Source organism: Bactrocera tryoni, chromosome 3, assembly GCF_016617805.1.
Source record: "Bactrocera tryoni isolate S06 chromosome 3, CSIRO_BtryS06_freeze2, whole genome shotgun sequence".
NCBI classification, from domain to species: domain Eukaryota; kingdom Metazoa; phylum Arthropoda; class Insecta; order Diptera; family Tephritidae; genus Bactrocera; species Bactrocera tryoni.
The window spans coordinates 41755431-41783210 of record NC_052501.1 but is presented as its reverse complement, the minus strand read 5'-3'; the positions used below and the strand labels follow the sequence as shown (position 1 = coordinate 41783210).

The window sequence follows — 27780 nt, the reverse complement described above, 5'->3', positions numbered from 1 at the left end:
AATCAACAGCTGATGAAAGCAACTTAATTTTCGGTGTCATTCACAATAATAACATCGCAAAAATCGGTTGGCTTAAGGATTCCATCAAAATTAAACATAAATAAAAATCAGTTTATAAATATAATTTGGAAGCAGTAAGCAGAGTTACTGTTATAATTTTGTGAAATATATATATTTATAAGTGATAACTTACTATAGAAGCAAAAACGGTGCATTTAAAACTTTTTCACCCTAAAAGACTATGTAATTGTCAAACACAGCTAGATGCGTTTGTGTTCCACATGTAATGAAAAACAAGGTTCCTTAACTTTGTAAGCCTTTGTAATATGTAAGCTTATTTTAATAGTTTTTATTGTACATATATTATATAAGTTATAATTGAATATAAATTTACAAATTTTTGGTTTGAGGAAAATTTGGTGTTTCATACAATTTATGTATATATTAGGGGGATTCTCTTGCTTTTGCAAAACCCTTGCACTGTGCACGAATTGCAGAATTTTCTTCTTGGTGCAACGGCACAACAAGAAGCACACGCAAAATTTGTAATGGCTGCAAAATATGTCAGACCAAAACCCATGTTTATTTTCGTGCAATGACACGTAAAAAATAATTGGAACCCTGTGCTAGTTGTTATAATACTTAAATAAATATTTTGACGTTAAATTGTTGGGGAAGGTAAATCTTAAATAGATTTTATAATTTCTATTTAAATTCATATATCACTAGATTCTGCAATGTGCCTTTGTATATTCGGAATAGGATTTTTGCAATCTCCAATCTTGCAAGAGCACAATAGGTTAGTACTAATTGGTTTAGTATGGCAGCACTACTCCCAATCAGAATTACTTTTAGGAAACTGCGAAAACCAACAACAAGTATATAAACAGCACAAGATAACAAAAATTTTATCGAAAATATCACGTTCATAAGGCAAGGTGCGGATTAATATTAGCGAATTAGTTCTTAATTAGGAGAATTTAAATACATATATTATTTGGACTTAAATAAATAATTTAAGTAGTAAAAAGCTATGTAAAAGCCTTTAGAAGTATGCAATTGTAATTAGTTATATTCAACTAAGGCACGGTTCCTCTATTGCAGACTCTTCAGAACAATTGCAACAAGTGCTCGACCTACGTAGACATTCATAAGAATAGCTCTTCCAACTGAAAAGTAAGTGTAAAGGGCTTCCGGAGAAAGTTTCATCACGGACGTGTTTGATCTCTTAGATTATTTCGATATTGAAGAAATGGACTTCTGGGCGCTTTTAACAATTGTCGTATTGACGATATTTATTATGAGCTGTTGTGGATACTGTTGTTCCTCAAAGCAGCGTGGAACCGTATTGGCAAGTAAGTACCGGGAACACAGACAAGTTGAGTCATAATATACATATGTAAAGTAATTCGGGGAATTTGAGCGTTAATATATGTATAATTAATACAATTTGAATACACATTTACACCTTCGACAGTTCGTTTTTTTTGCTGATTTGACAGTTGAACAAAGCGTAGTTGCAAATTGTTTTCTTATCATATTATACTTTGCACATAATTTGTTTATGTACACCTTCATACATAGATATCCATGTGAGTAAGTTGTAGATTAAAGATACTTTGAATATACATCTTTTGGAGATAGTGTATCACGTTTGTTTTTTTTTCCATGATCAGCGTCTTACGGTAGTAACATGAAGGCGTATACATAAGTATGTAAAGTGAATTCAAAAATTTTTGGCACAGGCGTTGTCTTTGCTGAAAAGTATTCAAAATTGAAATTTTTTTAATTAACTTTTCGCCGCAGTTTTTATTATTAATTTCGGCTTATTACTCAATAATTTTAAAATTGTTAAATTTTCGACGCAGCTCGTATTAAAAGCTTACATATACATATATGTGCATATAAATATGTACATATATCATTATAAGTAAAGAAATATGTATATGCTCATGAAGCAGGTTGTGCATAAATTGTGTGTAAGTTAAGTTTTTGGGAAGCATACGTTTTTTTAAATTTTTTTTGCTCTATTCGGCTTATAACTCATAATTATTTTAAAGTTGTTAAATTTTCGACGCAATTCGTATTATCAGCTTGCATACATACTTGTATATCATAATAAGCAAATAAATATTCCTTTATTTCATAAGAAACGCGAAATTCATTTAAAAAACCGCAAAACAGCAACACAAATCTTATCGCGAAATTGGTAATACAGTGCAGAGACCTTATTCAAGTGTGCGAAATATTAAAAAACACTACATCAACACTTGAAATTTAAAGCGTGAGAACAGATCTGGACGCCCAAAAAATGTACTCCACGTTAGGAACGAGCTGTAATAGCTGCAGTGACTTAGATCCGAAGAAAGCTTTGAAAAAAATCTTTGACCCCAAAATTGTACGTAACACTTTACACAAAGCTGATTTTATTGGGCAAGTTCCACAACGTAAGCCATTCATTTCGGATACGAGGGTATAAAAGAGCCTGGAGTTCGCCAAATTTAATGTTAATCAACCGGAACCTTCCTGGAATAAAGTATTTAGTGACGAATCAAAATTTAATGTTTGGTTCCGCTGGTGAGCAAAAAATTTGGCGAAAACGAAACAAAGAGCTCCAGAAAAATAATATAATTAAGACTGTGAAACATGGCGACGGTAAGTGGGGTAGGAAATCTCTTTTATTGAAGATAAAATGGATAAGCATTCATATTTGAAATTCTTAAAGGAAACTTTAGCTCCAAGCGTTGAAAAAGTAGGCTTAAGTGGGCAATAATTCTTGCTTCAACAAGACAATGACCCCAAACATGCGTCATATTTGTGCAAGAATTGCTTATCTACCATTCTAAGCAATTAAAAACACCTTCCCAGACACTAACCCTATAGAGCTTATTTGCCTCTATTGGAAAAAAAACTCACATATAACATCGACGGATTCACTTAAAGAGGCCATACGTACAGAATGGGTAAATGTAACTCCTGAGCCGAAAACTAACCTAGTTGGAAGTATGTGTCGACATTTAGAAGCAGTTATTCAGGCCAAAGGGGTTTGACAAAATATGTATAATTAAAAAAATGGGATTTAAAACAAAAATTTCCGTATGTGCGCCCAAACTTTCTTACGTAGAATCTTAAATATTATTATTATAATTTCATTATCTTAAAAATATGTAAAATATGACATACATATTTTTTAGTTTGAATTGAAACTGAATTATTAATTTCGTAACTTTAAAGGGAAACCTGTAATTTTTAGATAAGCATTTAAGTTTACGGTGTGCCCAAACTTTTTTTATCCACTGTATGTTTACTCATATCTGCATAGTTAGATGCTTTAATCTTTTGAATTATTATTTTTTTTTTTGTTATGACTCATATTGAACATTTCACCATCTGTATTAGAACTTTAACTGCATTAAGTGCTGAAATAAACATAATTTTGTTAACGTATTGAATTTCACCATAAGGTAAACAAGTAAGAAAATGCAAATGTTTATGTTCGAAATGTTTCATATTTCAGCGTTCCTCCTTAGGTAGAATTTATTAATTCTTTAATTTGTCATGCCAATCTGATGTATTATCCCTATTGTTAAATTCATTATAATTTGTTAAACAATTATTGCACTTTTTTTTTTGAGGCCGCCCATAAAGCATAATTGCTAAAGTTTGGTGGTTAATAAAATATGTTTATGGTTGTGACAATGAACTGATTCCGAATATTTGCATCTCAGGCAATGTAATTGATAGTTCAAAAGTTAGCAGCAAACTCAACGATATGTGCTCCTTCATTCGCAAACGTCCGCGATTATTGCCAAGAACAAAGCCGTTATTAAGTCTTCAAGTCGATAGCCGGAAAGGAAAGGACAAGGAAACGTTGTTCGCAACATACAGAAAACGGCCGGTTGTTCATTAGTTACGCAACACCGATATGGTCGCCTGGATATGTGATATGCAAGGAAAAAGCCTCCGACTTGTCAGAACTTCACACTTCGTACCATAATAGGATGCCTCCCCTTTAAGTGCCTAGTGAGGCATACATGCCTCCGGTTAAGGCATAACTAGCAGTCGTCACCTTGAAACGGAGCCATCTCCTAATAGCATCAAGATCTTATTCCTTGATTACGTCGACAACAAAGAACAATACGCAAAACGCCACTAATTTTAGATTCGTACTGGCGTGCCTTTCACAGTGAAGCCATTAACACATTCAGCACTACCCATTGTAGAGAAAAGCTCGAGTATTGCAAGGGATTAAACTCCTACCTTTCCAGAATTTATCCTGATATACCAAATATATGGCCTACGTCCACGATTCGAACCTCCTCTTTGCATGCCCATTGAATCCCACTCATCTAACGCCCTCTTCATATGTTGGACCCCGTCGAACCGTCGGACCTACCGTTAGATTATTTCAATGACAACTAGCTTAAACCTTGCTATTCAGAAATGACTTGGATAACTGTTACATCAACATTAACAACACGTGCTTAACGATAATTACATAATTAGCACAGTTGAGCACGACAGTGGTTCGATTATGGAAAGGGATTGCTTCTCATTATATCGTGTCACGTCAATCAGCTGAATAAGGAATAGATTGTGCAGTAAACTATCTGACCATTCTCAGAACATCGGTTCCGAACTGAACAATTCCCTCTTCAAGTCGTTGAAAGTTTTAAGTGGATTATCCTGTGTGTGTGTGGTGTATGGTACCGAAATTTTGTTGAAACGGGTTAATGTTTTGATTTTCCCTCTTCTATTTAAGGCAGTCCATGATGTTAGCTATCTCCCATCATACTTTATTCTTTGTGGTTTCACTGGACAGAGATCGCAATAAACATTGCAGACTGTTATCAAGCATTGTTGCATAGTGACTAGAGATTCAAACTTATGTTGATAAAATCTCTTTGTGCTTTGTAATAAGTTGTTGTTGTTTTAGCGGCAGAATACTGCCGAGTTGACAGTCCTTGGCCGTACAAAAATCCGGTTCCGTTCCGGTTACGTAGACTCGACTGTTGTAGGAACGATGGGCTCGTTTCTATTAATTCTGCCACCAGTGTATATGAACTTGAAATAAATATTGCCTTAAAAGTAAAATTTATATTTATTTCATAATAAACGACATGAACCTGCTTTATAGATGAAGCTAGCTCCCATAAATTCCAAATAAACGCCCAACTTTATCATGTTGGAAGTTCGAAAGAAACAAAAATGCTTAATTTTGAATTTTTAATTGAATAAAGGCGTGGATAGACAGCTTGTCATATATCTTATCTAAACGTAAACCTCATGGTGAGGCAGAGATAAATTGCTTCACAACAAATTGATAGCAATAGTGTGCCTTTTGAACATACAAATCTACATATAAATGCAATATCTAGTTCAACGCTCACTATGGGATTCCCGAAAATGTGGAATTGTTAAATATAAAGTGTGTCCAAAAATAGTTGATATTTTAATAACCGGTTGTCGTTGAAATATATTGCTTATTTATACCGTTAGTTTCTTAAAAGAAGTAAATTGAATTTTATGTAAAATTGCCAGAAAAGGCTTTGATCATTTATGTATGTTATTTTCGAAAAAGGTTTAATTTATTATTATTTTTTCCTTAATTGAGCAATATTATGTGAAAATTAGAATGTTTTCCCGCGATAATAATCGTATCAAGTTTTGAATTATTCTTTATCAAAACTGCAATTTTCGAACGAAGAAAAGAGAAAATGTTTCGTTTAGACAAATCGCGTTTATTGGGGAGCAGCCCTAATATCCGTCGATTACTCGTATGTGTTTTTATAACTTTGAACTTTTGAGTAGCGGCAGTATGGTTGGCCCACTTGTTTTCGCGATTCCACCACATCAGACGCGCGCAACCAAGAAGTTATACTTTGTTTAATTCGCATAAATATTGTGCAAAATGGTTTGGGTCGGTGTTATTTGGCTTCCGATTTCCGTATTTTTTGTATTTTTCTTTATATTTTTTGCAATTTGTATAAAACGTCGCCGTACAGTCGTGATACAACGAACAGTGGGTAAGCTACCTGCATAAAAGTATGATATACAAAAAAATAATGTTAAAAATTGAAAATAATAATAACATTTGCTAATATTTAGTAATTACTATAATACTAATACTTTATTAGTAAAATTTAGAACTTATAAATAAACTAAAGCTTGTCGATTGGATTTAGTTGCCATTTTTGTCGTCAAAGTGTCCGAATGGTCAGTCCTTGGCCGGAAATAAATAAGGTTATATATAATCGAATGCCGTGGTATATTTAAAAGTTTAGTGTTTACTTTATAAAATAATCGAAAAAAGTGTATACACTCAAGATCAAATTTGCACCATTGCACAAGAAAAACAAATCGAAAAGAATTGCCCTAGATTGGTACAACATTTTTTTTTATGTTCAAATGTCAACTACTGTGACCGAAAGCCAAATCTGGCGAACAGTGACTCTCATTTCGTGTTTGTTAAAAATGTCAGTTATAATTCTGCGAGGAAGTGACGACGCATTAGTAATTGTATTGTATTTCGGAACAAGTCTGAGATTAAAACGCTTCAAAACATTAATCAAAATGTGTTGAGTCGATCCAAAAGAGATATTGAGATCCTCGTCAATCGCTCAGATGGCAACACGACGACTTTCAAGCACTGTTTCTTTAACTTTCCGACCTTCACTGAATGAAGCAAATTCGTTGCACAATAATAAATAACCATATTTCTGGCCCCGGCGAAGTTGATCACACTCAACCCATTTGGGGATGTTTCGTCGTGGAGGCTGAATTTACCGACCATAGTGCCAAAGATACCTGCCCACCTGGCGTTAAAGTCGCCAACTACGATTTTACATCGTGGTGGAGTAGCTCTCATAAGTGCGCTCCAAACGCTTATAGAAGACATCTTTGGCCACATCGCTCTTCTCTTCCGTCGGGACGTGGGCGCAAATCAGCAATATGTTGAAGAAATTTGTTTTGATGGGATTGTGGCTAGACGGTTATCCACACTAGGAGCTCGCCGTCTAAATCCTTGTCCCGTACATCACACTTCTTGGACGGCGGCGATCTCAGCCTTTATTCTCATGTGGACATCAACCAACTGTGCAGCGGCATCTTTTCAATTAAGGGACCGGACATTCCAAATGCATGCCCTTAAACCGTAGTCCTTAATATGTTTGCTGTGGTCGTCTTCAAAAAAGTTCTCTCATCCGAGGCTGTTTTGTTCTTTTCATTGTGGGTGAATTTTACGTGGCCGGTCCCAAATACAACTCTGGGGAGGAATGTTTCGCCTTTTCACTTTAACTCGCCTTCAAATATGATGTTTTGTGGCTACTTGCTCTAAGACCGGAAGTGAGCTGCTTGAGCCATATGTAAAAGAATCGGTTTCTGGGCACTCCCAAGTGAATGACGCTCAGGGAATTTCCTCACTTGCTTGAACTTCTTCACATCCATTCACGGTTTGGTCGAATAAAAAAATTTGATAATAATAGGTTGTCAAAAAAGTCTTGCGGTATTTTCGCTAGTTTTCGCTGAAAAGACGTGTTTGATTGATTGTCGTTTCTTTTAAGTTGTTCGTGAGTTATAGCGTCACAAACATGGAGCAAAATAAAGAGAAAATACGGCATATTTTACAGTACTACTACTACGATAAAGGCAAAAATGCATCTCAAGCCGCCAATAAAATTTGTGCAGTTTATGGACCCGATACAGTTTCTATTTCCACCGCACAACGATGGTTTCAACGTTTTCGTTCTGGTGTAGAGGTGGTCGAAGATGCGCCACGCTCCGGAAGGCCTGTCGTCGAAAATTGCGATAAAATCGCTGAATTGGTCGAAAGAGACCGGCATAGTAGCAGCCATAGCATCGGTTAAGAGCTGGGCATGAGTCATAAATTCATTTCAATTTCAATAAAAAAAAATCAATAAAAATACCGCAAGACTTTTTTGACAACCCAATATATCCTCGCGTTTAAATCTTTCAAAATGCGAAACTATAAAGTATTCGATATCCCCTGAACTTAGCCCCTGTTGAGGTTAATTTGTAGGGATCTCACTTGGATAAATGTCCATAACAATCTCAGTTTTGAAAAGACTGGACATTGGAGCAGAAAGTGTTGGAATATTTCCACCTCACCTTCTTTCATACAACTTTGACAACCTGCGAACGTTTGACAATTTGTGTCTGACTGTATTCTTAGCCTTACAGCATAATACCTATTGGACAATGTCGAGTAAAAATTCCTTACTCTTTTATAAAAACAACTTTTGCAGCCATCTCGAAATATTTCACACTCTTCCTTAGTTGTTAAAAAATCAAAATAATCTCAGAGGCATTGCACTGACTTGCATCGCTAAATGTGTCATATGAGTCTCATGTATTTTTTACCAAAAATACAGGTGAAATGATAAGAAAATCAGCTTAAATTGATACGATAACAAGTCGAAATTTTATAATTATACATTTGTGTGTGTGTATGTGAATGCATTATATCTGAGGCAGTACGTACGAACCTTAAAAAATGTAGAACATATCAGCTTGTACACTTATAGGCATGTTTAGGGGGATTTTTTGAGGTTATAAATTATACATTTATACAGCTATGTACACATAAATGGCGCAAAGTTTGATTTCACATAAATGCTGAAATTGATTTATTGAAAGTTGCTTAAAATGTAAAAATATTGCATTCAATTTAATAGAAATATAGTAAGTCATTTATTGTGTTGTTGTTATATATTTGAACAGCTAATAAAGTAAGGTTTGTAAAAAAATTTCATAAATTTTTTGGTATAGCTTTTGTTTGGTGACCTATCGAAGTTGGTAGATCGTAGACAGCATTTTCGGCACATTTTGCTGTTTTACTATCAAAAGGGTAAATATGCAGTTCAAGCAAGGCGAAAATTATTGTTATGTGTACCGGCCAGATGTTTGACCAAACGCCAATGCCGAAATTGATTTGAAAAATTTCGTTCCGGCAATGTTAGTCTTGAGGATGCACTACGCCCTCAAAGGCCTCTTAAATCCGATGGGGATAAGATAAAGTTGTTGGTCGATGCAAATCGTTGAATAACCACTCCATAAATTACTGAAAGATTCATTTTTTACAACGCGACCGTTCACTAGCACACATTTATATTTTGGGACTTGGCAACTCTAGTTTTGCAATATGGCAACTCACAACCCTATCTCGGGCAAAAAAAGTAAAATCAATCAATTTTTAACGATGAAACTCCATCAACGACCAGTGTTTATCGATGGTATGCTAAATTAAATCGGGAGTCAAAAAAAGTCTAGGGTCGATTGGCCGAGAGAAAGGTTCAAAAAATTACGATAGCGGTGCTTCGATACACGTGACATTTTATGCATTGTTGTCGCATATGAGCCCGAAAGTAAACAGTAGTCAACTGTATGGGATTGATAAAGCCAAAACGAGCCAAATCCAACAAAAGTTATTTGATCTGTTAGAAAATGGCATGACCTCAAAAAACTTGAAAGTTGCTATGCAAATTTTTACATTCTTAGAAAGTAGCTTAATTATTAGTAAAGTGTAGCTTGATTACCAAGCATGTTGTCAATTTTATATCATCAGTGAAAACATTTTTCATTACTATATTTCAGTTATTTTATTTGGTTGTGGCATAGTTATTAATTTTTTGCATCGACTGTGGTTTATGAACATGTTTATATACTAGTATATATACTATATATACACAGTACATATATGGTTAAATACATAAATATTTTCCTCATATAAACACAGTAATTAACCCAGGAACCTATTACTAAAAATTGACATTTTAACACAAATTTTATCATAACAAATTGTCTCAAAATGTAATCCTCTCAGGTTTAGTGCAGCAGATAACAAATATTTCCTTAAGACAACGAGTAAATGTAGTGAAAATATTTACCACTCTTGTTTAGTTGATCGCTGACATTGGCGCGCAGAGTATGTTCGATAAAATAATTAATTTAAAATAAATAAAAAACACCGTTGTAAGAATGACCTACTACCTCGGTTTGGTATTGATTGTGTGTGCAGTGATATTTTGTAGCTTCTTGGTGGCCTTGTTGGGCGCCCTAAGACGTCGGCGTCTACGTGCTTTAGCTGAACAAGACGCTCAACTGTTAAGCGAAGCAGGACTTAACTGAAATTATTATTATACAATATATAATAATAATAATACAATAAATTTTAATGCTTGCCAATTGCATAATTAGGTAATTATACTGTCTGTCGAAAAACACGGTATGTACTTAAAATGCTTTAAGAGCTTCAGTGAATAAAATTTTTTGTACTTTTTTTCATTCTTAAATTTCGACATTTATTCATTTATTTGACATTTCAATCCCAGATCTGTGGTTTTCATATTTCCTTGCCTTTTAATGACTGGTAATTGATGCTAGAGTCCTTCTCTAATAACTACAGCGGAAATATACATAATTTCTTCTATTCATATATGTACAGTGAAGCTTCCCTTACGCGGATACTCACTATCGGACGGTCTGTGTCCGCCTATGGGAGTGGGTAGCTATTTTAGAATGAAACATATTTTTAATTGATTTAATACTCACAAAATTATCATTTATATAAAAAATTGCCATGGTATATTGCTCAAACAAGTATTTTTATGTACTACTTCAAATTTCCAAACTAAAAAACCTCGGAAATGGTCGATAGCCCTAAGATTTCTAATAAGTTTTCTTCAACTTGAAAGTTTCGATGATGCATTTTTGATAATTCTACCAAGAAACAAATTATCTTACCACTTTAAAAACCTATCTATACGTTTTCTAGAAATAATAATGCTTTAATAAATTTGCGCATATGCCACAGTAAGCATTCTCTATTGGATTGGCGTCATGTGCTTGTGATGGTCAGTCAAAAGTAACAACATGGTTGTCTTGTTTCCATTGAGTACAGAGTCTGCTCCTATGTTTCGAGGCATTGTCTTCTTGGAGTTTCTTGCAATCATGGATATTTTTGATACAATTTTATCATTCCAAAGGCGTTTAGGGTATCTGTGAAGCACCTCAAAACCCCAAATCCATAAGCAGAGAAGCATGTACCTCATGGGTGTGCTTAACACTCCTTTGAATAAATGTTTGTCTATACGTTAACCAAACGTGCCTCAAGTGGTTGCACAATACAAAAGTTGCTTATCTGTAAATATCATAATACTCCAACCACAGTTGATATTTTCCTGCGCATATAGCTTCCATACGAACTAAACACATAGTTGCTAAAAGAAATGCACATGTGAAGGGTATATTAGCTTCGGTGCAGTCGAAGTTAACGTTTTTTCTTATTTAAACAAACTTTTGTTAGCTTCTCTTAGACTGAGCAGTTGTGTCTTTTCAAAAAGAGAACAATTGCTTTTGCAATTCCTTGTTCTCTTTTAGATGTAACGTGATTCCTCCTCTTCCGTTCTTACGCGCTCGAAACGTTCTTCCTTCCCCTTCTTCCTTGGAGATTCCAAGTGGAGCCAGTTCCCTCTCCACCTGATCTCTCCAACGGAGTTTAGGTCTTCCTCTGTTTCCTACGGTGGGTACTGCGTCGAATACTTTCAGAGCTAGAGCCTTTTCATCCATTCAGACGACATGATCTGGCCAGCGTAGCCGCAGCCTCTTAATTCGTTGAATTATGTCAACGTCGTCGTATAACTTTAAATATTTTGCAGTTGTTTTAATAGTCCATTTGGAACGTTTAGGATCGTTAAAAAAGCTGCATTACAACGTTTCTTATACGGAACACTCAGTTTTCTTATGCAAAAAAGTCTGTGTACCTTAGGAAAGTGACCAATCTCATTGGCGAATTAACTTCGGTTCTGTGTGATAAAATCACAGCCACAAATCTTTCATGCAGGTTTTGAAACCACCGATTCTGATTCTTATCACGCACACTGTGTTGTTACATTGTTTCATCGTCAAGCTTTCACTTATTTGCTTACGAGACTGTCTGAAGTATTTATTGTAAATAAAGAGTTCTTTTCATAAATCCATCTTATCAATTTTTTTTAGTTCGCATTAATGTCGCATAGATCAACAAGTGTCAATATAAATATGTATCTGTAAGTACTTGAGTTCTCGAATCGATAAATTGCGATACGAGTATTACATCCCTGTAAACAGATGCACACATATCATTGTGCGCGCTAGTGGCTTTATTATTCTTCACAGAGTTTCAGTTGAATATCTCTCCTCTTTGTTCGCGGTTTTCTCCAGTTGTCTGTTATTGTTGTGAAAAATTTAACTACTTCATTTAATTAAATGCGAATTTGTGCTGTGAAACATGTTTGGCTATCCATCGGAAGAAAACCACAATATAGTCGTTATAATTTTGGCAATTTCATTTTTTGTAGTAGCCGCGTTGTTGCTTTTTGTGCTGATTTTTGCATTTTTAAAGAAGCGTTCCGTGAAGATGGACCTACAAACACTATTTCCCAAAGGTTGGTGGCTTTATTTATGACTCATTTTTTATTATAAATTTTATTAAGAAAGAAAAAAAACAGATTCGGGCGAAATCGAACATTATATATAACCGGTCAATTGAAAAGTCCCTGGCCTACCATAGTGGAACACGTTTGATAAAATTAGCTTTTTTATTTAACATAATTCCCTTCAAGGGTGATACATTGATTACCCTCCACCTTCCGGCCCTCCAACTTTTCGAAACTATTTTTGTTGTACGATTTGTTCTTTGCTTTAAAATAGGCCTCAATTTCGCCGATCACCTTTTCACTCGACGAAAAATTCTTTCCAGCGAACATTCTTTTGAGATCTGAGAACAGGAAATAGTTGCTGGTGGATCTGGAGGAAACGGTGAATGCGGAGGCAATTCAAAGCCCAATTAATGGATGCCGTTGTCGTCGTTTTCACTGACTTGTGACACGGTGCGTTCTCTTGGTTAAACGGAACTTTCTTTTTCTTCAAATTCGTCCGTTTTTTGGCAATTTCGTCCTTCAAACGGTCCAATGATATGTAATAATCTCTGTTGATGGTCCGTCCTTTCTCAAGCTAGTCGATAAAAATTATTCCATGATTCCCAAATATGATGAGAGACTTATAGAATTTGGTCTTTGTTCGTTGAGAGGACTTAACTTCTTAACTGCTTACATAATCCGAAGTAGCGTCTGTTGGCAAGAGTTATTCTGCGTTGAATTTCGAGGCTAACATTTTTGTTGGTGTTAATGCTGGTTCCAAGATAGACGAAATTATCTCCGACTTCGATGTAATGACAGGATATATTTCGTGTTGCCCTCGTTCACCGCCAGAGCCATTTGCTTCGCTTCTTTATCCAGTCTGGAGAAAGCAGAACTAACGGCGCGGTTGTCCAATGATATCGATTTTAACGGTGTACGCCAGCAGTTCTACACTCTTGAAGAAGATCTTCCCTTTTCAGATTTGCAGCTCGATAGGGAGTTGCTTTGTCTGAAACCTCGTTTGGTATCTAACGGCTCGGAGAGGTCCTTCCCGATCGTGACGGAGCTTTTGGTATTGCTCATGTTTACACTGCAGTATTTCTTTTGCGCTCAAATGCTACTTAACATAAAAAAATTATTTATATCGAAATTATTTACGGTCTTTCTAGGTCTATAATTGGTCAAAAATAGTACTTTCTCTGAATCAATTAATGCCGCCCACAAGTATGCAATAAATTATTTATTCACAAGTAATAATTCAAATGGAACTTAAATTGAACTTCACTCCAATCGAATTTCACTCAATATTTACCGCTAATGACGTAAGTTATTTGCACTGATAAGCGCCAGCTGTTGAGCGATTTCAATGCCAACTCATAGATTCGTTCTTCATTGGCCTCCCAAGTGTCCAACGCTAATCTTAGATTTTTATCTAATATATCTTATCTTTAGGAATTGTTTAAAAACTCATACGCATATTCAGTGGCTAACCATTAACCGCCAACAGCTCGTGTCGTGCAAATAAACTTGGTTTTGTTTTCAATCGTCGTGGTAAATAGTTGATAAATTGTGTACATATTCTTCTGAGTGAAAAAGAAACACAGTAAATCATTATGTGGACCGGTATGATTGTTGGTATTGTAATGGGCTCCTTCGTAGTCGCATTATCAATTACCTGTTTATGTCTCGGAATTTGCTATAATGTGCGAAAACGTCGAAATATGCATAACAACACGACATTTCCAAGCCGTTAGTATAACCGTTTTTTCTAAATTTAGTTCATAAATATTTTTGCGCGTGTGTGTGTGACGGTATTAATTGACACTGAGTCAGCGTTGAAGCGTGTACTGATAGTGTCAAATGATAAGGTCCAACGGTTGACAACTGATAACTTGAGTTGAAGACATGAAACGAAGCTGACAGAACGTAAAACATTTTATAGGCTGTGTGTATTGATTTTCGAAATTCTTTATTTAAAGTCTCGCCGAAAATACTTAAAAAAAACTCTTATGATCATATATCATTGATTCCACTTGAAGAAACGTGTAAAATAATTTATTTAATCTGAATTATGACATGTTTTGAGTGTCTTAAGTAAAATAATAATAATTGTTAATAAGTACTATTTTAAGAAATTTATTAACATTCGAATGGCTTTAGGGTTTTCTTTTTGCAAACTTCGGTAGGAAACTTGCAAAATATACTAGGGCAATTCAGAATTTGGTGCAAATGGTCTTGCATACTAGCAATTGCAAATTAGCGAACACACTTTTGTTTTTACACTCACAAAATGTACAGGGATGCACCTGCTACACCCTTGCAAAGAAGCAACACTAAAACACCTTTGCGTGGTTTGCATTACTGGTTTGCAAATTGTCAGCTGTTCTTCAAAATAAAGCAGTGGCGTAAGAGATTCCGAATTTACTTACTATTTATAAACCGTGAAAACGCAAAAATTTTTAAAATTATGTGTTCGAATGCATATAATGTTAGGTTAACATTTTCTAGCTAATACAGGATTTTCCAATAAGAGTTAAATGATTTCTCTTCAAAACAAAAAACACACTAATTGTTAAAAAATTGAATAAAGAGAAAAAGAAATACAAATCATGGCATATTAAAAATAACCGAAACGACTTAAAAACGCTTAAAAATCATATCATCCCTATGGGAAAACCCGGTGTTTCTATTGTCTTATTTTGAATCGACATTCACTCAAATAAAATTAGTTAGCAAATTAGTTGTTTATCTGTAAACTTAATCAAAAGAAGCTTGATCGATTTCCTAGACTTAGCAAAACTGTAACGGTACTCAGTTGTCAAAATAAGTAGTGTTAATTATTGTGTAAAAAACAATTTTTGATATTACTGAATTAATTTTAAACAATAATATGCATTTCGTGCGCAACCAAAGATATCTTTAATTGACTATACTTTTGTTTTGTTGTGAATAAAAAATTGCCGCCATTGCACTCGCTGAGTCATTCGTTATGAAATTGTGTATAGAGCGTATTGTGCACACCCTAATACACCTATCTATTTCTGATTAAACTCAACGCACTTCCAATATTCCATGCACTGCTTTCTTATCGTTCAAACCATGACTCTTGTGTATTTTGAAAATTCACTTCTTTAGTTTTCTATAAATATTGTGCTTGCAATCATGGATGATCTGACAGCTGCTAGATTGCAATTGATTTTCGGTTTTATTATAGTGGCGATATGGTTGTATTGTTTCTTTGAGGTGTGTCGTAGACGAAGACATCAAAATTACCAACAATTTCCAAATGTCGATAGTAAGTGAGATATTCGGAGCATAGCGTGTCTTTATTCCATAAATATTCGATAAAAATCGGATCATCACGGCATCGTTCTGACACATGATAGTTTTCTATTGTTGTCAGTTGTTTAGTCACGCATGGGTACTTTCCTATTGTAAAGTTAAATTTTATTTTTGTACCCAGTTTCGTATCCGCAGCATACACTTACTATTATCTTATCAGATTAGTATCGTATCTAATCTCAGCATTTTGCGAAACATAATTCGTGTACAAAAAGTGAATTTGAATATCGACAACTACAGTTAACACGCATAATTTCTCCGGTCTGGTTCACAGTCTTCATATTGTGCACCGTAAAGATGATCGCTGTAGGCTTTGCTATTTGTCTAGCTGTGCTGTTCCTCGTTGTGTTCGCTTTAATTGCATTGGGTATTTCAGCGTATTGGAGAAGAAACTACCAGCAACATCTGCGGTATCCTAAACGTTAGTATCCGTCTTAAAACTCATTGGTTTCTCTTAATCTGTAATTGGAATTGTAATTCGATTGTCGAAAAACATGCGTTCAAGTTTGCTGGAAAATTACTAAAAAACAGTGCAATAATCAAATCAGTCTGTGCTAGAATCGATAATGTCGATTATTTAGTTAGAATATCGACTTCGTAAGTCATTAGATTGTGTGATTCAGTTTTAAGGGTAAACGGTTGATAGTTTTTTTAACTTTGAAAAATAATGAAGTTATGGCTCGAGAGAATATTGAAAGAATAGAGATGGAGTAGGAAGGAATTTTACAACGCCAAAACAATAGAATAATTGACATTTGTATGAATATTTTTTTAAAAGAACAAAAAGCAGATATATAGAGCAGAGAAACTTTGAATTCGTGAGTATTAATTCTACATTTATTCTATTAATTATTAAAATTATAACAAGTCAGAACTGCGGAGCTAGCCTCAAACTAGCGCTAAGCTTTTGAGTGTTAATTATTACAAGAGTGCCTTGAATGTTATAGAGTGATGAGCGTAAATAAAGAGAACAAAAGAGTTCTTGGTATTGAATTTGACAGCAGTTTTTAACAAATAGGATACAAATATAACTAGATATGTATATAAATTGTGACAAAAAAGCACCCGGAAATTGTAATAAAACTCCCTGAGTATTTTGCTAAGTTGGTAAGGCAGTCCTTAATTACTATGCCAAGTATGAGCGCGATCTGCCAACCAGTTTGTGTACGGCAACTGATTAAGTAGGTACACCTCAGTAGTGCGCTGTGATTTTGCGATTCTTAGAATGGATGAAAATTTCGAACAAAACATTTGTATTAAGTCGAGAGATCGATGACGACGAATATGGTGCTTGGAAATCGTCAAGCAAGTTGTAGAGAAAGTAAAGAGAGCTCGACATCTATCACGTGTCCGTTCGAGTGATTTTGGTGCATATTTTGGATATGAAACACGTTGTTGCTCGACTCGTCTCGAGAAAGCTTTTTTTTTTTAAAAAAAAGCACGGTACACATAAGGTTCTTGCAGGACATGCTTGATCGTGCGAATTCCGATCCCACAATCATGGAGAGCGTTATGACATGCAAACAAGTCCACAATCATTGGAATAGAGGGGAGAAAACGGGCCGAAAACAAAAAAACACACCAAAGCCGTTCCAAAATCGAGGTGGTGTTCATTGTATTTTTCGATATTTGTGGTTTGGTGCATCATAAATTTGTTCCGGCGATACAGACGATCAATAAAGAGTTTTATTTATCCGTATGGCGGCGTTTGAGTGAGAACATCGGCCGGAATTCTGGTAGAAGATTTCATGGATTTTACACGATAGTAATGCTTCATCGCATCGAGCCACGATTGTGACCGAATTTAAAGCCAAAATCGCAATGAATTGAATCGATCGACCACCGTATTCGCCAGATTTGGCTCCGTGTAATTTTTTCGTGCTCCCCAAACTGAAATTGACGCTCCGTGGAACCCGTTTTCAGTCGATCGAAAAGATGAAACAAAATTCGCTGAACTCCATACTAAAGAGTGCTTATGAAAAGTGCTTCGATGTTATCGTTAGCATACGTGATTTACATCGTGGGGATTACTTTGAAGGCGACAAAAAAAAATTGATGAATAATTAAATATTTTGCGAATTATTAACAATTTTCGGGTACTTTTTTGTCACAATGTATATAATATAAGTAGTAGGGTGGATAAAAAAAATGTTTCCTTAGATACCATGAAAGTTGTACGAAATTTTCTTTCTACCCCACAATTTATTAGCTCAACTCAATTAAGAAATATTGCATTCGATGAATTTATTGAGACGTCAACTGATTCTTATGCGTGTTCGCTACAGCCCCAAAAAATCTCATCGGTTAATTTGTAATTGTAGTTCAACATTTATCTTATCTATGTATGTTAATAACAATTATCGGATATGTTATGTTTCTTCTCCCAAATCAGTATAATAATTATAAAAACACCCTCCGGTTCGATTAGTGAGTTAATTTACTTTCTAAATTCAGCAATCAAAGTCGCATCTCGTAATTAAAAAATGGTGTTCTTTGCTATTATGTTCATTACTGGCACACTGTTATTTGTTACCTTGGCGTCTAATGCCATATTGGCATGTCGAAGAATGTATCGTGACCGAAAATGTTAGTATCGTGAACAATTAAAAAAAGTAATATGGTAAATTTTGTGTTTGAAAATATAAAAAAAAGAAAATACGTAAACTTCGGCTGCAACGAAGCTATAATAATATAAATAAAGTAGCTGCCATAGGAGAACTTTATTTTCGTTGGTCAGTTTGTGTGGCAGCTACATACGTGATATAGTGTTATGATTTTGGAAAATATATTCCCGATTAATAGTGATATTTTTGACAAAAACTCGTGCCAAATTTCGTCAAATAAAAATGTTTTCCATACAAGAACTTAATTTTGTCCCGTTCAGTTTGTATGGCAGCTACATGCAATATTATAGTGGTCCGATATCGGCGGTTCCAACAAATAAGTACATAGTTTCTTGCGGAGAAAAGTGTGAAAATTTTCAAATAGATATCTGAAAAAGTCTGTGTCCAATTCACGTATATACATATATACAACTGTGTTCGAAATAACAGCAGTAGCTTAACCAAGAATTCAAATGCAGCAAAAAATCGTGTAATTGATTTTTATTATGGGTTATTATTATTGTATTTAATTTGCTCATATTCAAGCTTAAAAGAAATATGATTTCTTTAAAGAATAAGATAAAGTTCTTTTTTAAATAAATAAAAAAGTTTGTAAATGAAAATTTCAGCTGTGTTTAATAATAGCAGTATTGAAAATTTTACATCAAAAATCAATTAGTTCATTATAATAATATAAAATAAAGTTTAAACAATTAGTATTTCGTCGAATGACCGTTGTTGGATAACACAGCTGCGCGTCTCATAGGCATGAAGTCCACAAACCGCTTGCTTTTGTCGAGAGGATTGGCCTTCCACGTCTTCTTCATAGCTCCCATAATTGCTTCGTATTTGTCGAATTCTCTTTCCTTACAGCTTCTTTGACCTCTGTCCAAAGATTTTCAATTGGATTAAGGTTCGGTGACTGAGCCGGCCAACCCATAACCTCAACTCCATTTAGAACAAACCAATTTTTTACCAACCAGCTGGTATGTTTGGGGGCATTTTCCATTCAGCGTGTGGCAGCATAGTCGGCTCCATTATTTGAACGTACAATTTGGCATCCACGTTTTCTTTAATCCAAAGTAACGGACCTGTACCATAGCAAGACAAGCACCTCCATACATTGATTTTGGTACCTCCATGTTTTACCGTCCGTGAAACATATTTAGGATCAAAGAAAGCGTTTAATGACCTTCGTACATACTGTCGGCGTCCCCGGGAACCAAATAAAATAATTTTTGTTTCATCGGACCACAATATGTTGCGCCATTTTTCGACTGACCAGTGCAGGTGCTCTTCAAGCCACTACTATTATTCACAGACCACTGCTATTATTTCGAACACAGTTGTACAAACAGACGTACTGGCTAAATCGACTCATCTCGACACGCTGACCTTTTATACGTACATATATCCTTTATAGGGTCTCCGACGTATCTTTCTGAGTGTTACAAAATATGTTGCAAACTTGATATTAAAAAAAAAAAAATAAGTCTTAATACATCAATGTTCAGATAATAAGAATTGGTTGTAGTGTCTTATTAATTTTGAATAAATTAGTATCCCAGTAACTAATCAGCTAGGGAAAATCTCTGTATACTGCATAATATCCTCAGTTATCCATATACTATACTTTCTAAAGTACAACATAGCAGTCTTATGCAAACCTGTAATTAATTCTGCAAACGATAATCAGTTAACTAATAATATAAAAAATAATAGTAATTCTAATTATAGTCAACATGTCTGTCGATAGTCTCAAACAAGCAATGGGGATTTTGTACATTTTATTTACACATATGCTTTTGGTGTTTGGTCTTATCTCTGTTGTCGTCAAGTAGTCTAAATTAGTGAAGTACCAGGCCTGATAAAAAAACATATGCTTTTGTTTCTATGTTCCATAATTTATTTCCAGGTTAGGCTGCATTTAGGCTAGACAGCTTTAGTTACACATGCCGATAATTTCTGTATTAGTCTTACCATCTCATTCGGTAATTTTCTGAGGTGTCATTTCATATGATCGTTTGAAAATGTTGTATATTTCGGGTAGCCAGAGTTACAAATACTTTCATTAGCTCAATTTTATGCTGATTCTTCTCTTTCTAAAATATTCTATTATATTCCCTCTTCCGTAAACCTCGAGTTGTCGTTGGAATAGACTTCATGGCTGTGATCTACAAGATCAATTTAGTTTCCGTATTGCAACTAAATAATATATGAGCGTTACACAACGAAATTCCCATGTAGACGTTGTCAATTGAATTTTATAAATAGCCCAAATATTCTAAAAATATTACGTTGCTAACCCACTAGAAAATAGTTTGATATATCGATATGATAATTGACACACTTTGTGCTATGTTAGTCAAGCAGACGGCACAAAACTTTATCTGATTCAAGCTGTAACAAATATAGAATTGGTTAATATTGACAGATATATCTCAATTTATGTCAATTAGAATCTATATTGTTTCTAATTATATGCCTGTTATCTTTCGTGACTATTTACATATGTATGGTATTTGTATTAGGGTATGACTTGTCTTGGTATTATCTGATATTTTACGATTATTATTTATTTTTAAACACCCAAATCTTAAACACTTGAACTAAAACAGTACAGTGAAGCAGTTTATTATTGTGCCGTTGCAGAGTATAAAAATGTATAGTTTTAACTATTGTGGTTTTGAAAATATTTTTAATATCACATAAATTCAAAAAGTGCTTTTTTTCGAAACTTTTCTTAGGTCCAAATGGTCTTTAAAAATGGTTTTCACTGATCCTTACGATATTCCAATCGTCAATTCTCAAGCACCAACCGCTTTATTTTATTGACGTGTTGATCATCAGTTAATATTGATGGCCGTCCTGGATGTGGTTCGTCGTCAACGCGCTCTCGACTCTCTTTGAAAAATTTGTAGCAATCAAAAACACTTGCTCGCGGCAAACAATTATCGCCAAAGCCCTTTTCCAACATTCTGAACGTTTCAACAGAGAAGATAAAGCTCTTATCTTAAAAATATTCCGAAATATATTTACGAACTTTAGTACATATACATATTATGATACAGAATAGCAGAAATTGCAATTTCATGTATGCATTTTCATTATCTCTATCCAAAGTAGTAAAATTGTCACAAACAACAAATAGCCATAAAATTTTACTCATTGCACTTGACTTTCTCACATTATAGATAATGTTTTATTATCGACATCACTGTGTTAGGTGTGGCATTTCGTTAGAAAGACTTGAGGCTATTTTGAATAAAAATTTAAGTTCTACAATCCATTTGGCAAAATAAACTAAATAGATTTTGGAAATATTTCTGTCATAGCAATTTTTGTAAAAGGTTGCCAAGTGTTTATTTTTTTTTAATATAAGGATAAAATATGAAATATTTTAATATCTAACCAGACAAGTTTAAGATTTGTTTCTGTTTGACCAGTTTTTGAGAATTTTTTTGAAATACAATTTTAATTTTTTTGAATACAATTAAATGTATAAAATATGAAATATTACTACACGATCATCTAACCAGAGAAGTTTAAAAACGTTTTCTTTTTGACCAAAATTTGCGTAGAGTTGCCACCTGTTTACTTTGGAAATCAATTACAGTTAAAGGAATACTTGAAACCAAATTGGTTTATGAAACATTTTTGAGGGATCAAACTTTGAGAAGATTAAATTTAAAATTTAATCAAATATTACAAATCAATCTTAAGAAATATTTCTACAGCATACATTTTCTCTAAATTGATAAAAAATAAAATATTACTACTAAAATAAATTTAAGAATTTTTCTGCTCGACTTATTTTTGAGTAGAGTTGCCACCTATTTCTTTTTCAATTAAATTAAACAGGTTTTTTAAGTGTTTTTGAATTTTTGTGAAGAGACGTCACCTGTTTATTTTTTTAAATCAGTTAATTTTATAGAATAAATTAAATATTAAAAACCAATTTTAAGAAATATTTTTGTAGAATATACATATTTTTTGAAAAGTTGCCAACTGTTTATTTATTTTTTTTAATATGATTAAATTTGTAAAATAAATCAAATACAATATTACACACCAAGCAGGTTTAAGAAATATTTCTGCCGAAGCAGTTTTTGTGAAGCCATTCGCTTTGAAAAGTCACTTAGAACGAATTTATAAAATAAAATCAGTATTAAAACATTGGTACTATATGAATGGCATATTTGTTGCTCATGTGTCATGTGCTGTAGGTTCAAAAAATTTTCCAACTCAGTTCCTACTTAAAAAGCTCCACTTCTGACGCGCACTCAATTTTCAAATAAGTTTAATGTTAATAATACTAATTAGGTTGTACCAACTGGTATTTACTTTATTCATTATGCCAAATGTTTAGATCTTATCGACAGCCCACGACTTTATCAATTTCTTTTGCGTAATAACTAACTTGGGTAGCATTTGTTAAAATCAGCATTTGCTTCAGTTCACCTTCAACTTATTCAGCGTTAAGTTGCTTCACCGTGTTGTTTTAAAATTATTATTTTTGTTTGTTTTATGGAATCATAATGATTGACGGCTTGGGTTTCACCTTGTTTATAACATTTTTTGTATTCAGCTTAGCCGTTTTAGGCGCTTTCTATTTGCGTGGACGCCAGCGGCGCACAAATGAAAGAGAACCCAATAAAGGTTGGTTCGTCAGTAAACAGAAGAGACATTTCAACTATCAGGACATATTTATTACACAATTGATAAGTTATTGTTATGATATGATAACACGTTTAAAATACGAGCATTAACGCTACTCTTATCAAGTGCGATTTAGTACATGGTATATGTTTTCCTGTTTGTACGAAAAGCTTAGAAGTGTATCTCAACTCCGTGCGGGTCGTCATATTGTCATTAGTTGGTGCGAAGTGACCTTTGCTGCTGTGAGCGCTTTTATTTATTTCGGTTTTGTTCAAACTGTTTTCTTGAATTGCATTACGCAGCTTAAATATTAAAAATGGAGGATTTCATCATAGTGTTCATTATAAATTTCATTATTCTCATAATGATTTTAGTATGTGTAACTTGTATTTGCCCGAAAATACGTGAAACGCGCAATAGAGGTCGCATATTAGCTGGTAAGAGTGAACATATACATTTTTAGGAAGTGCTTCTTTATTTCAGCTGTTCACTGACCGACGGCTACCACGAAATTGAAGCCCTGTTTGTCATACTGTAGTAGTTTTTGTTTATAGCCATTCTTTGAAAAGTGCGAATGTTACAAATTCTAACCTCAAGTATATTTATATGCCTTCACCTGGCAAGCACCAAACAATACCTAACTCGTCTTTATCTACTCTTATTGCAGCGCCCGTTGTGGTGACATCAACTACACACACAGCACCGGGCAGCTATCCGGTAACACAAGTGCCACCCCCCAACGCCTATCAACAGCAGCCAATGTATCCACCCTACCCAACGGCAACAAGGTAAGTCATTAACGCTTCCCGCAGCATAATATTAATTATACGCTGTGTACAATAATTACACGAGGCATGGCGCTACATTTTGAAAGCAAATTTAACATATTCTTTTTCATGCTCCACAGCGGGCCCAACCAAATGCCTATGCCGATGCCAATGCCAAGCGCCCAACCGCCAATGCCGGGGTAAGTTTGGTCGCACTACACATTGTTGTCGTTTTTATACTGAACAGGGTATACTAATAAGTTTGCCACGAAGTTTGTAACACCTAGAAGGAAATATCGGAGGCCCTAAAAAATAGATACTTGTATATAAATGATTAGTGTGTCGAGCAAAGTTTATATAGCCATGATCGGCTGTCTGTCCGATTGTTTGTTTGTATATACCCGAAGTGGCCGCTCAGTCTTTGAGATATCGATCTGAAATTTTGTACACGTTCTTTTCTCACAAAGAAGCTGCTAATTTGTCTGAAACGACGATGTCAGATACCGAGAGTATAAATACTATATTCTCTTGTCTTTGCGAAAACTTGGCCAGCGCTGGGCCACCATCGGTTCATGCGCTGTCTCAAAAGCCTTTTGGCCCAAGATTGATCGCAGGCGATCTAGTTAACTGGAACTAGCGGGAGTTGAAATTAAACGCCTATGCAATTTTGTATTGGCTACTAAGCGTTTTGCTAATTTATCGGGTGATTTTTTAAGAGCTTGATAACTTTTTAAAAAAAAAAACGCATAAAATTTGCAAAATCTCATCGGTTCTTTATTTGAAACGTTAGATTGGTTCATGACATTTACTTTTTGAAGATAATTTCATTTAAATGTTGACCGCGGCTGCGTCTTGGGTGGTCCATTCGGAAAGTCCAATTTTGGGCAACTTTTTCGAGCATTTCGGCCGGAATAGCCCGAATTTCTTCGGAAATGTTGTCTTCCAAAGCTGGAATAGTTGCTGGCTTATTTCTGTAGACTTTAGACTTGACGTAGCCCCACAAAAAATAGTCTAAAGGCGTTAAATCGCATGATCTTGGTGGCCAACTTACGGGTCCATTTCTTGAGATGAATTGTTCTCCGAAGTTTTCCCTCAAAATGGCCATAGAATCGCGAGCTGTGTGGCATGTAGCGCCATCTTGTTGAAACCACATGTCAACCAAGATTAACAGTTCTTCCATTTGTTGCCAAAAATGGAAGAACTGAACTTGGTTGACATGTGGTTTCAACAAGATGGCGCTACATGCCACACAGCTCGCGATTCTATGGCCATTTTGAGGGAAAAACTTCGGAGAACACCATCTCAAGAAATGGACCCGTAAGTTGGCCACCAAGATCATGCGATTTAACGCCTTTAGGACTATTTTTTGGGGCTACGTCCAAGTCTAAAGTCTACAGAAATAAGCCAGCAACTATTCCAGCTTTGGAAGACAACATTTCCGAAGAAATTCGGGCTATTCCGGCCGAAATGCTCGAAAAAGTTGCCCAAATTGGACTTTCCGAATGGACCACCTAAAGACGCAGCCGCGGTCAACATTTAAATGAAATTATCTTCAAAAAGTAAATGTCATGAACCAATCTAACGTTTCAAATAAAGAACCGATGAGATTTTGCAAATTTTATGCGTTTTTTTTTTAAAAAAGTTATCAAGCTCTTAAAAAATCACCCGATATAAGTTCGAACACAGGAGTTCTTCTTTTCTTTGGCTTGATAAAGGGCTACATTTACCAGTCCACGTGCGGCCTTTGATCAACCATCTAACCTCACCTAATCAAACCCATCATAATCAAGTTCTTGTATGGAACAATTTTTTGTTTGATGAGATATCTTCAGAAAATTTGGCATGGGTTATTGCCCACAGCAACATTTTTATTTGCCAAGATACATATGTATATTAGAGAAATTTTGCACAAATTATTGTCTTAAAGTTCTTGTATGCAAAATTTTTTATTTGTGGAAGGTATTACAGCTTCGTTGTAAACGAAGTTAATGTTATATCGTTTTTTTTATTTATTTTTTTTTTAAATATTGTCATCAACTAATTTGCAAAACATTTCCACTTGCAGCATGCAACCTTATCCACCAGCGGTGCCTGCAGCGAATTACAATCCGCCCAGCTATGAAGCCGCCGTAGCGGGTGTGGGCGTGGCCCAACCCAATACTTACGAAAAACAAGCGCCCTACAATCCCAACTATAACGCTTACTAGACCGCGACCGACCATAGTTAGTTTTACATTTTCAAAATCGCTGCAAATCGTTGCAGTTTTGATAAATACCTATTATACATATATACACACTTATTTATTAAGTAAGCCATATAATGCGCGCATGTGCTGGTGCTGATAATGACGAAGCTCTGGGTTTCTGCCAAAATGCGATAAGATTTGTTTGCAGCACTTGCAATGAACGAGAAAGAGGAGAATAAGCAATTTGAGGCGATTTTTTGTTATGGAAAACTTGAAAGTAGCCACAACTGTGTACTCCGAAACAAAACTAAAAAGTTAACTGCGAACTAAACTAAAAGAAAATAATAGCATTAAAAAGTAATTTAAATAATTGAATTGTTTAAGCATTGTACGTACAAACTAATTTGTATTTTTTTAAACTTCCTCTCTGTATATTAAAAAAAGAACACAATTTACTTAACCAAATGTCGCCGAAACGAATGCGAAAAGTATTATGATAATATTAATTTACATTTAACATAATATTGTGAAACTCAAATTGCAATACACAAAGAAATACGAGCAAACGAATCAATAAAGAAATGTTTATTTTTTGTAAAAAACCATAACCTTCTCTGGTTTAAACTAAAATACAAGAATAATGCGAATATTTGTTTCGCTGCAAGCACAAAGTCGCTTTGCAACATTTTTCAATAATTTTTTTAAGTCCACAATGTAATTGTTGTGATATACGGTAAGGCAGCGAACTGCAGCTATATAGTCACAGTTTCGCAGCTTTTGTTAACATAACCTCAAAGTTTCAATTGATAAAAATTATACATGTGTGCTTTTTTAAGGAATTACATGGGTTTCCTCGGGTAAAAAACAGCCTTTTTTCAAAAATTTTTTTCTCTTAAAAAATTAAATATTTTACAAGTATTTTTTAAAGTTAAAAACTACGCCATGAACAAAGAAAGAAACTCGGTCATTGCGGCGCCGTTCCATTTTTACAACAAGATTAAAATTTCGGTGAAAATTTCGCGATTTTTTTTCCAAATCCACATCTCTTTATCCAAGCCTTTAAGACTTGTATTTCAAAGACCTGTATAAAATTTAAATAAGTTTGAGTAGTTAATGAGAAATCTTGCCAACTGAATTCAAAAACACAGTTCAAAAAAAATAAAACGCGTTTAAACACGGCGCTGGCCTCGAGCGCACAAGTTCTCAAGGAACTATTACTCAGATCAACTTGAAAATTTAGGATATAATTCTGGAGGTGTTGTAGAATTTAATAAGACAATAAAAAATTTCGATTTTTTGAAACCCGTAAGCCCATGTAACCCGTTAATTTAAATACTACAAATATGCTCTTAATGAACCTTTGCCTTATGCGCAGTTTACTAGACATTTTTGACATATTTAGGGGCTTAATATAGTCTCACAAGTTATAACGATCCGATAACATAGCACAGAGATTGTAATTGCGTAAATTAATTTTTGTATGGAATCCAACAAAAAATTTATTAAACATGCGTAAAATTTTATGATTTTACGGGTGCGTTATGACAAATTGTGAGTACCCTAATTCGTAAATTAATGATAAACACTAATGTATATATAGCTTGAATTTCTATTACGACGACAGCACTGTCTAAAAAAAAATTCTTGCTGTTACTATTTGTTAGTTTTGAATGTTGGAAACAATTAAGTATGTATCTGCCACTATACTATCTACTTATCATCGTTCGGTTCTATAAAATTGCTGCTTTGTATTATTGAATAAAATACTGGTTTTGTATTGAATGACTCGATTGATTTCAAATGGTTT

At 34.5% G+C, this 27780-nt stretch overlaps 1 protein-coding gene across 8 annotated transcripts; it reads left to right on the top strand.

Moving 5' to 3' along the window:
* The first annotated feature begins 828 nt into the window (after positions 1-828).
* LOC120771889 (proline-rich receptor-like protein kinase PERK1) lies at positions 829-26581 on the top strand. Of its 8 annotated transcripts, none has more exons than XM_040100156.1 (5): positions 829-938; positions 1105-1355; positions 23688-23808; positions 23928-23987; positions 25853-26581. In XM_040100156.1, the coding sequence occupies exons 2-5, from the start codon at positions 1253-1255 to the stop codon at positions 25992-25994; spliced, it is 426 nt and encodes a 141-aa protein (XP_039956090.1). In that variant the 5' UTR covers positions 829-938; positions 1105-1252; the 3' UTR covers positions 25995-26581. The 8 variants fall into 8 exon arrangements, with proteins under 8 accessions (XP_039956090.1, XP_039956091.1, XP_039956089.1 ...); XM_040100157.1 differs by lacking the exon at positions 829-938 and adding an exon at positions 964-1051; XM_040100155.1 differs by lacking the exons at positions 829-938; positions 1105-1355 and adding an exon at positions 5897-6026.
* The last annotated feature ends 1199 nt before the right edge of the window (positions 26582-27780 follow it).

Bases quoted from the DNA above. Each gene is read 5' to 3' on its own strand.
- LOC120771889 (XM_040100150.1), top strand. From the start codon at position 14,030: ATGTGGACCGGTATGATTGTTGGTATTGTAATGGGCTCCTTCGTAGTC. The intron at 23,809-23,927 runs GTAAGTCATTAA...CATGCTCCACAG, and splicing joins CCCTACCCAACGGCAACAAG to CGGGCCCAACCAAATGCCTA. The intron at 23,988-25,852 runs GTAAGTTTGGTC...TTCCACTTGCAG, and splicing joins GCCCAACCGCCAATGCCGGG to CATGCAACCTTATCCACCAG.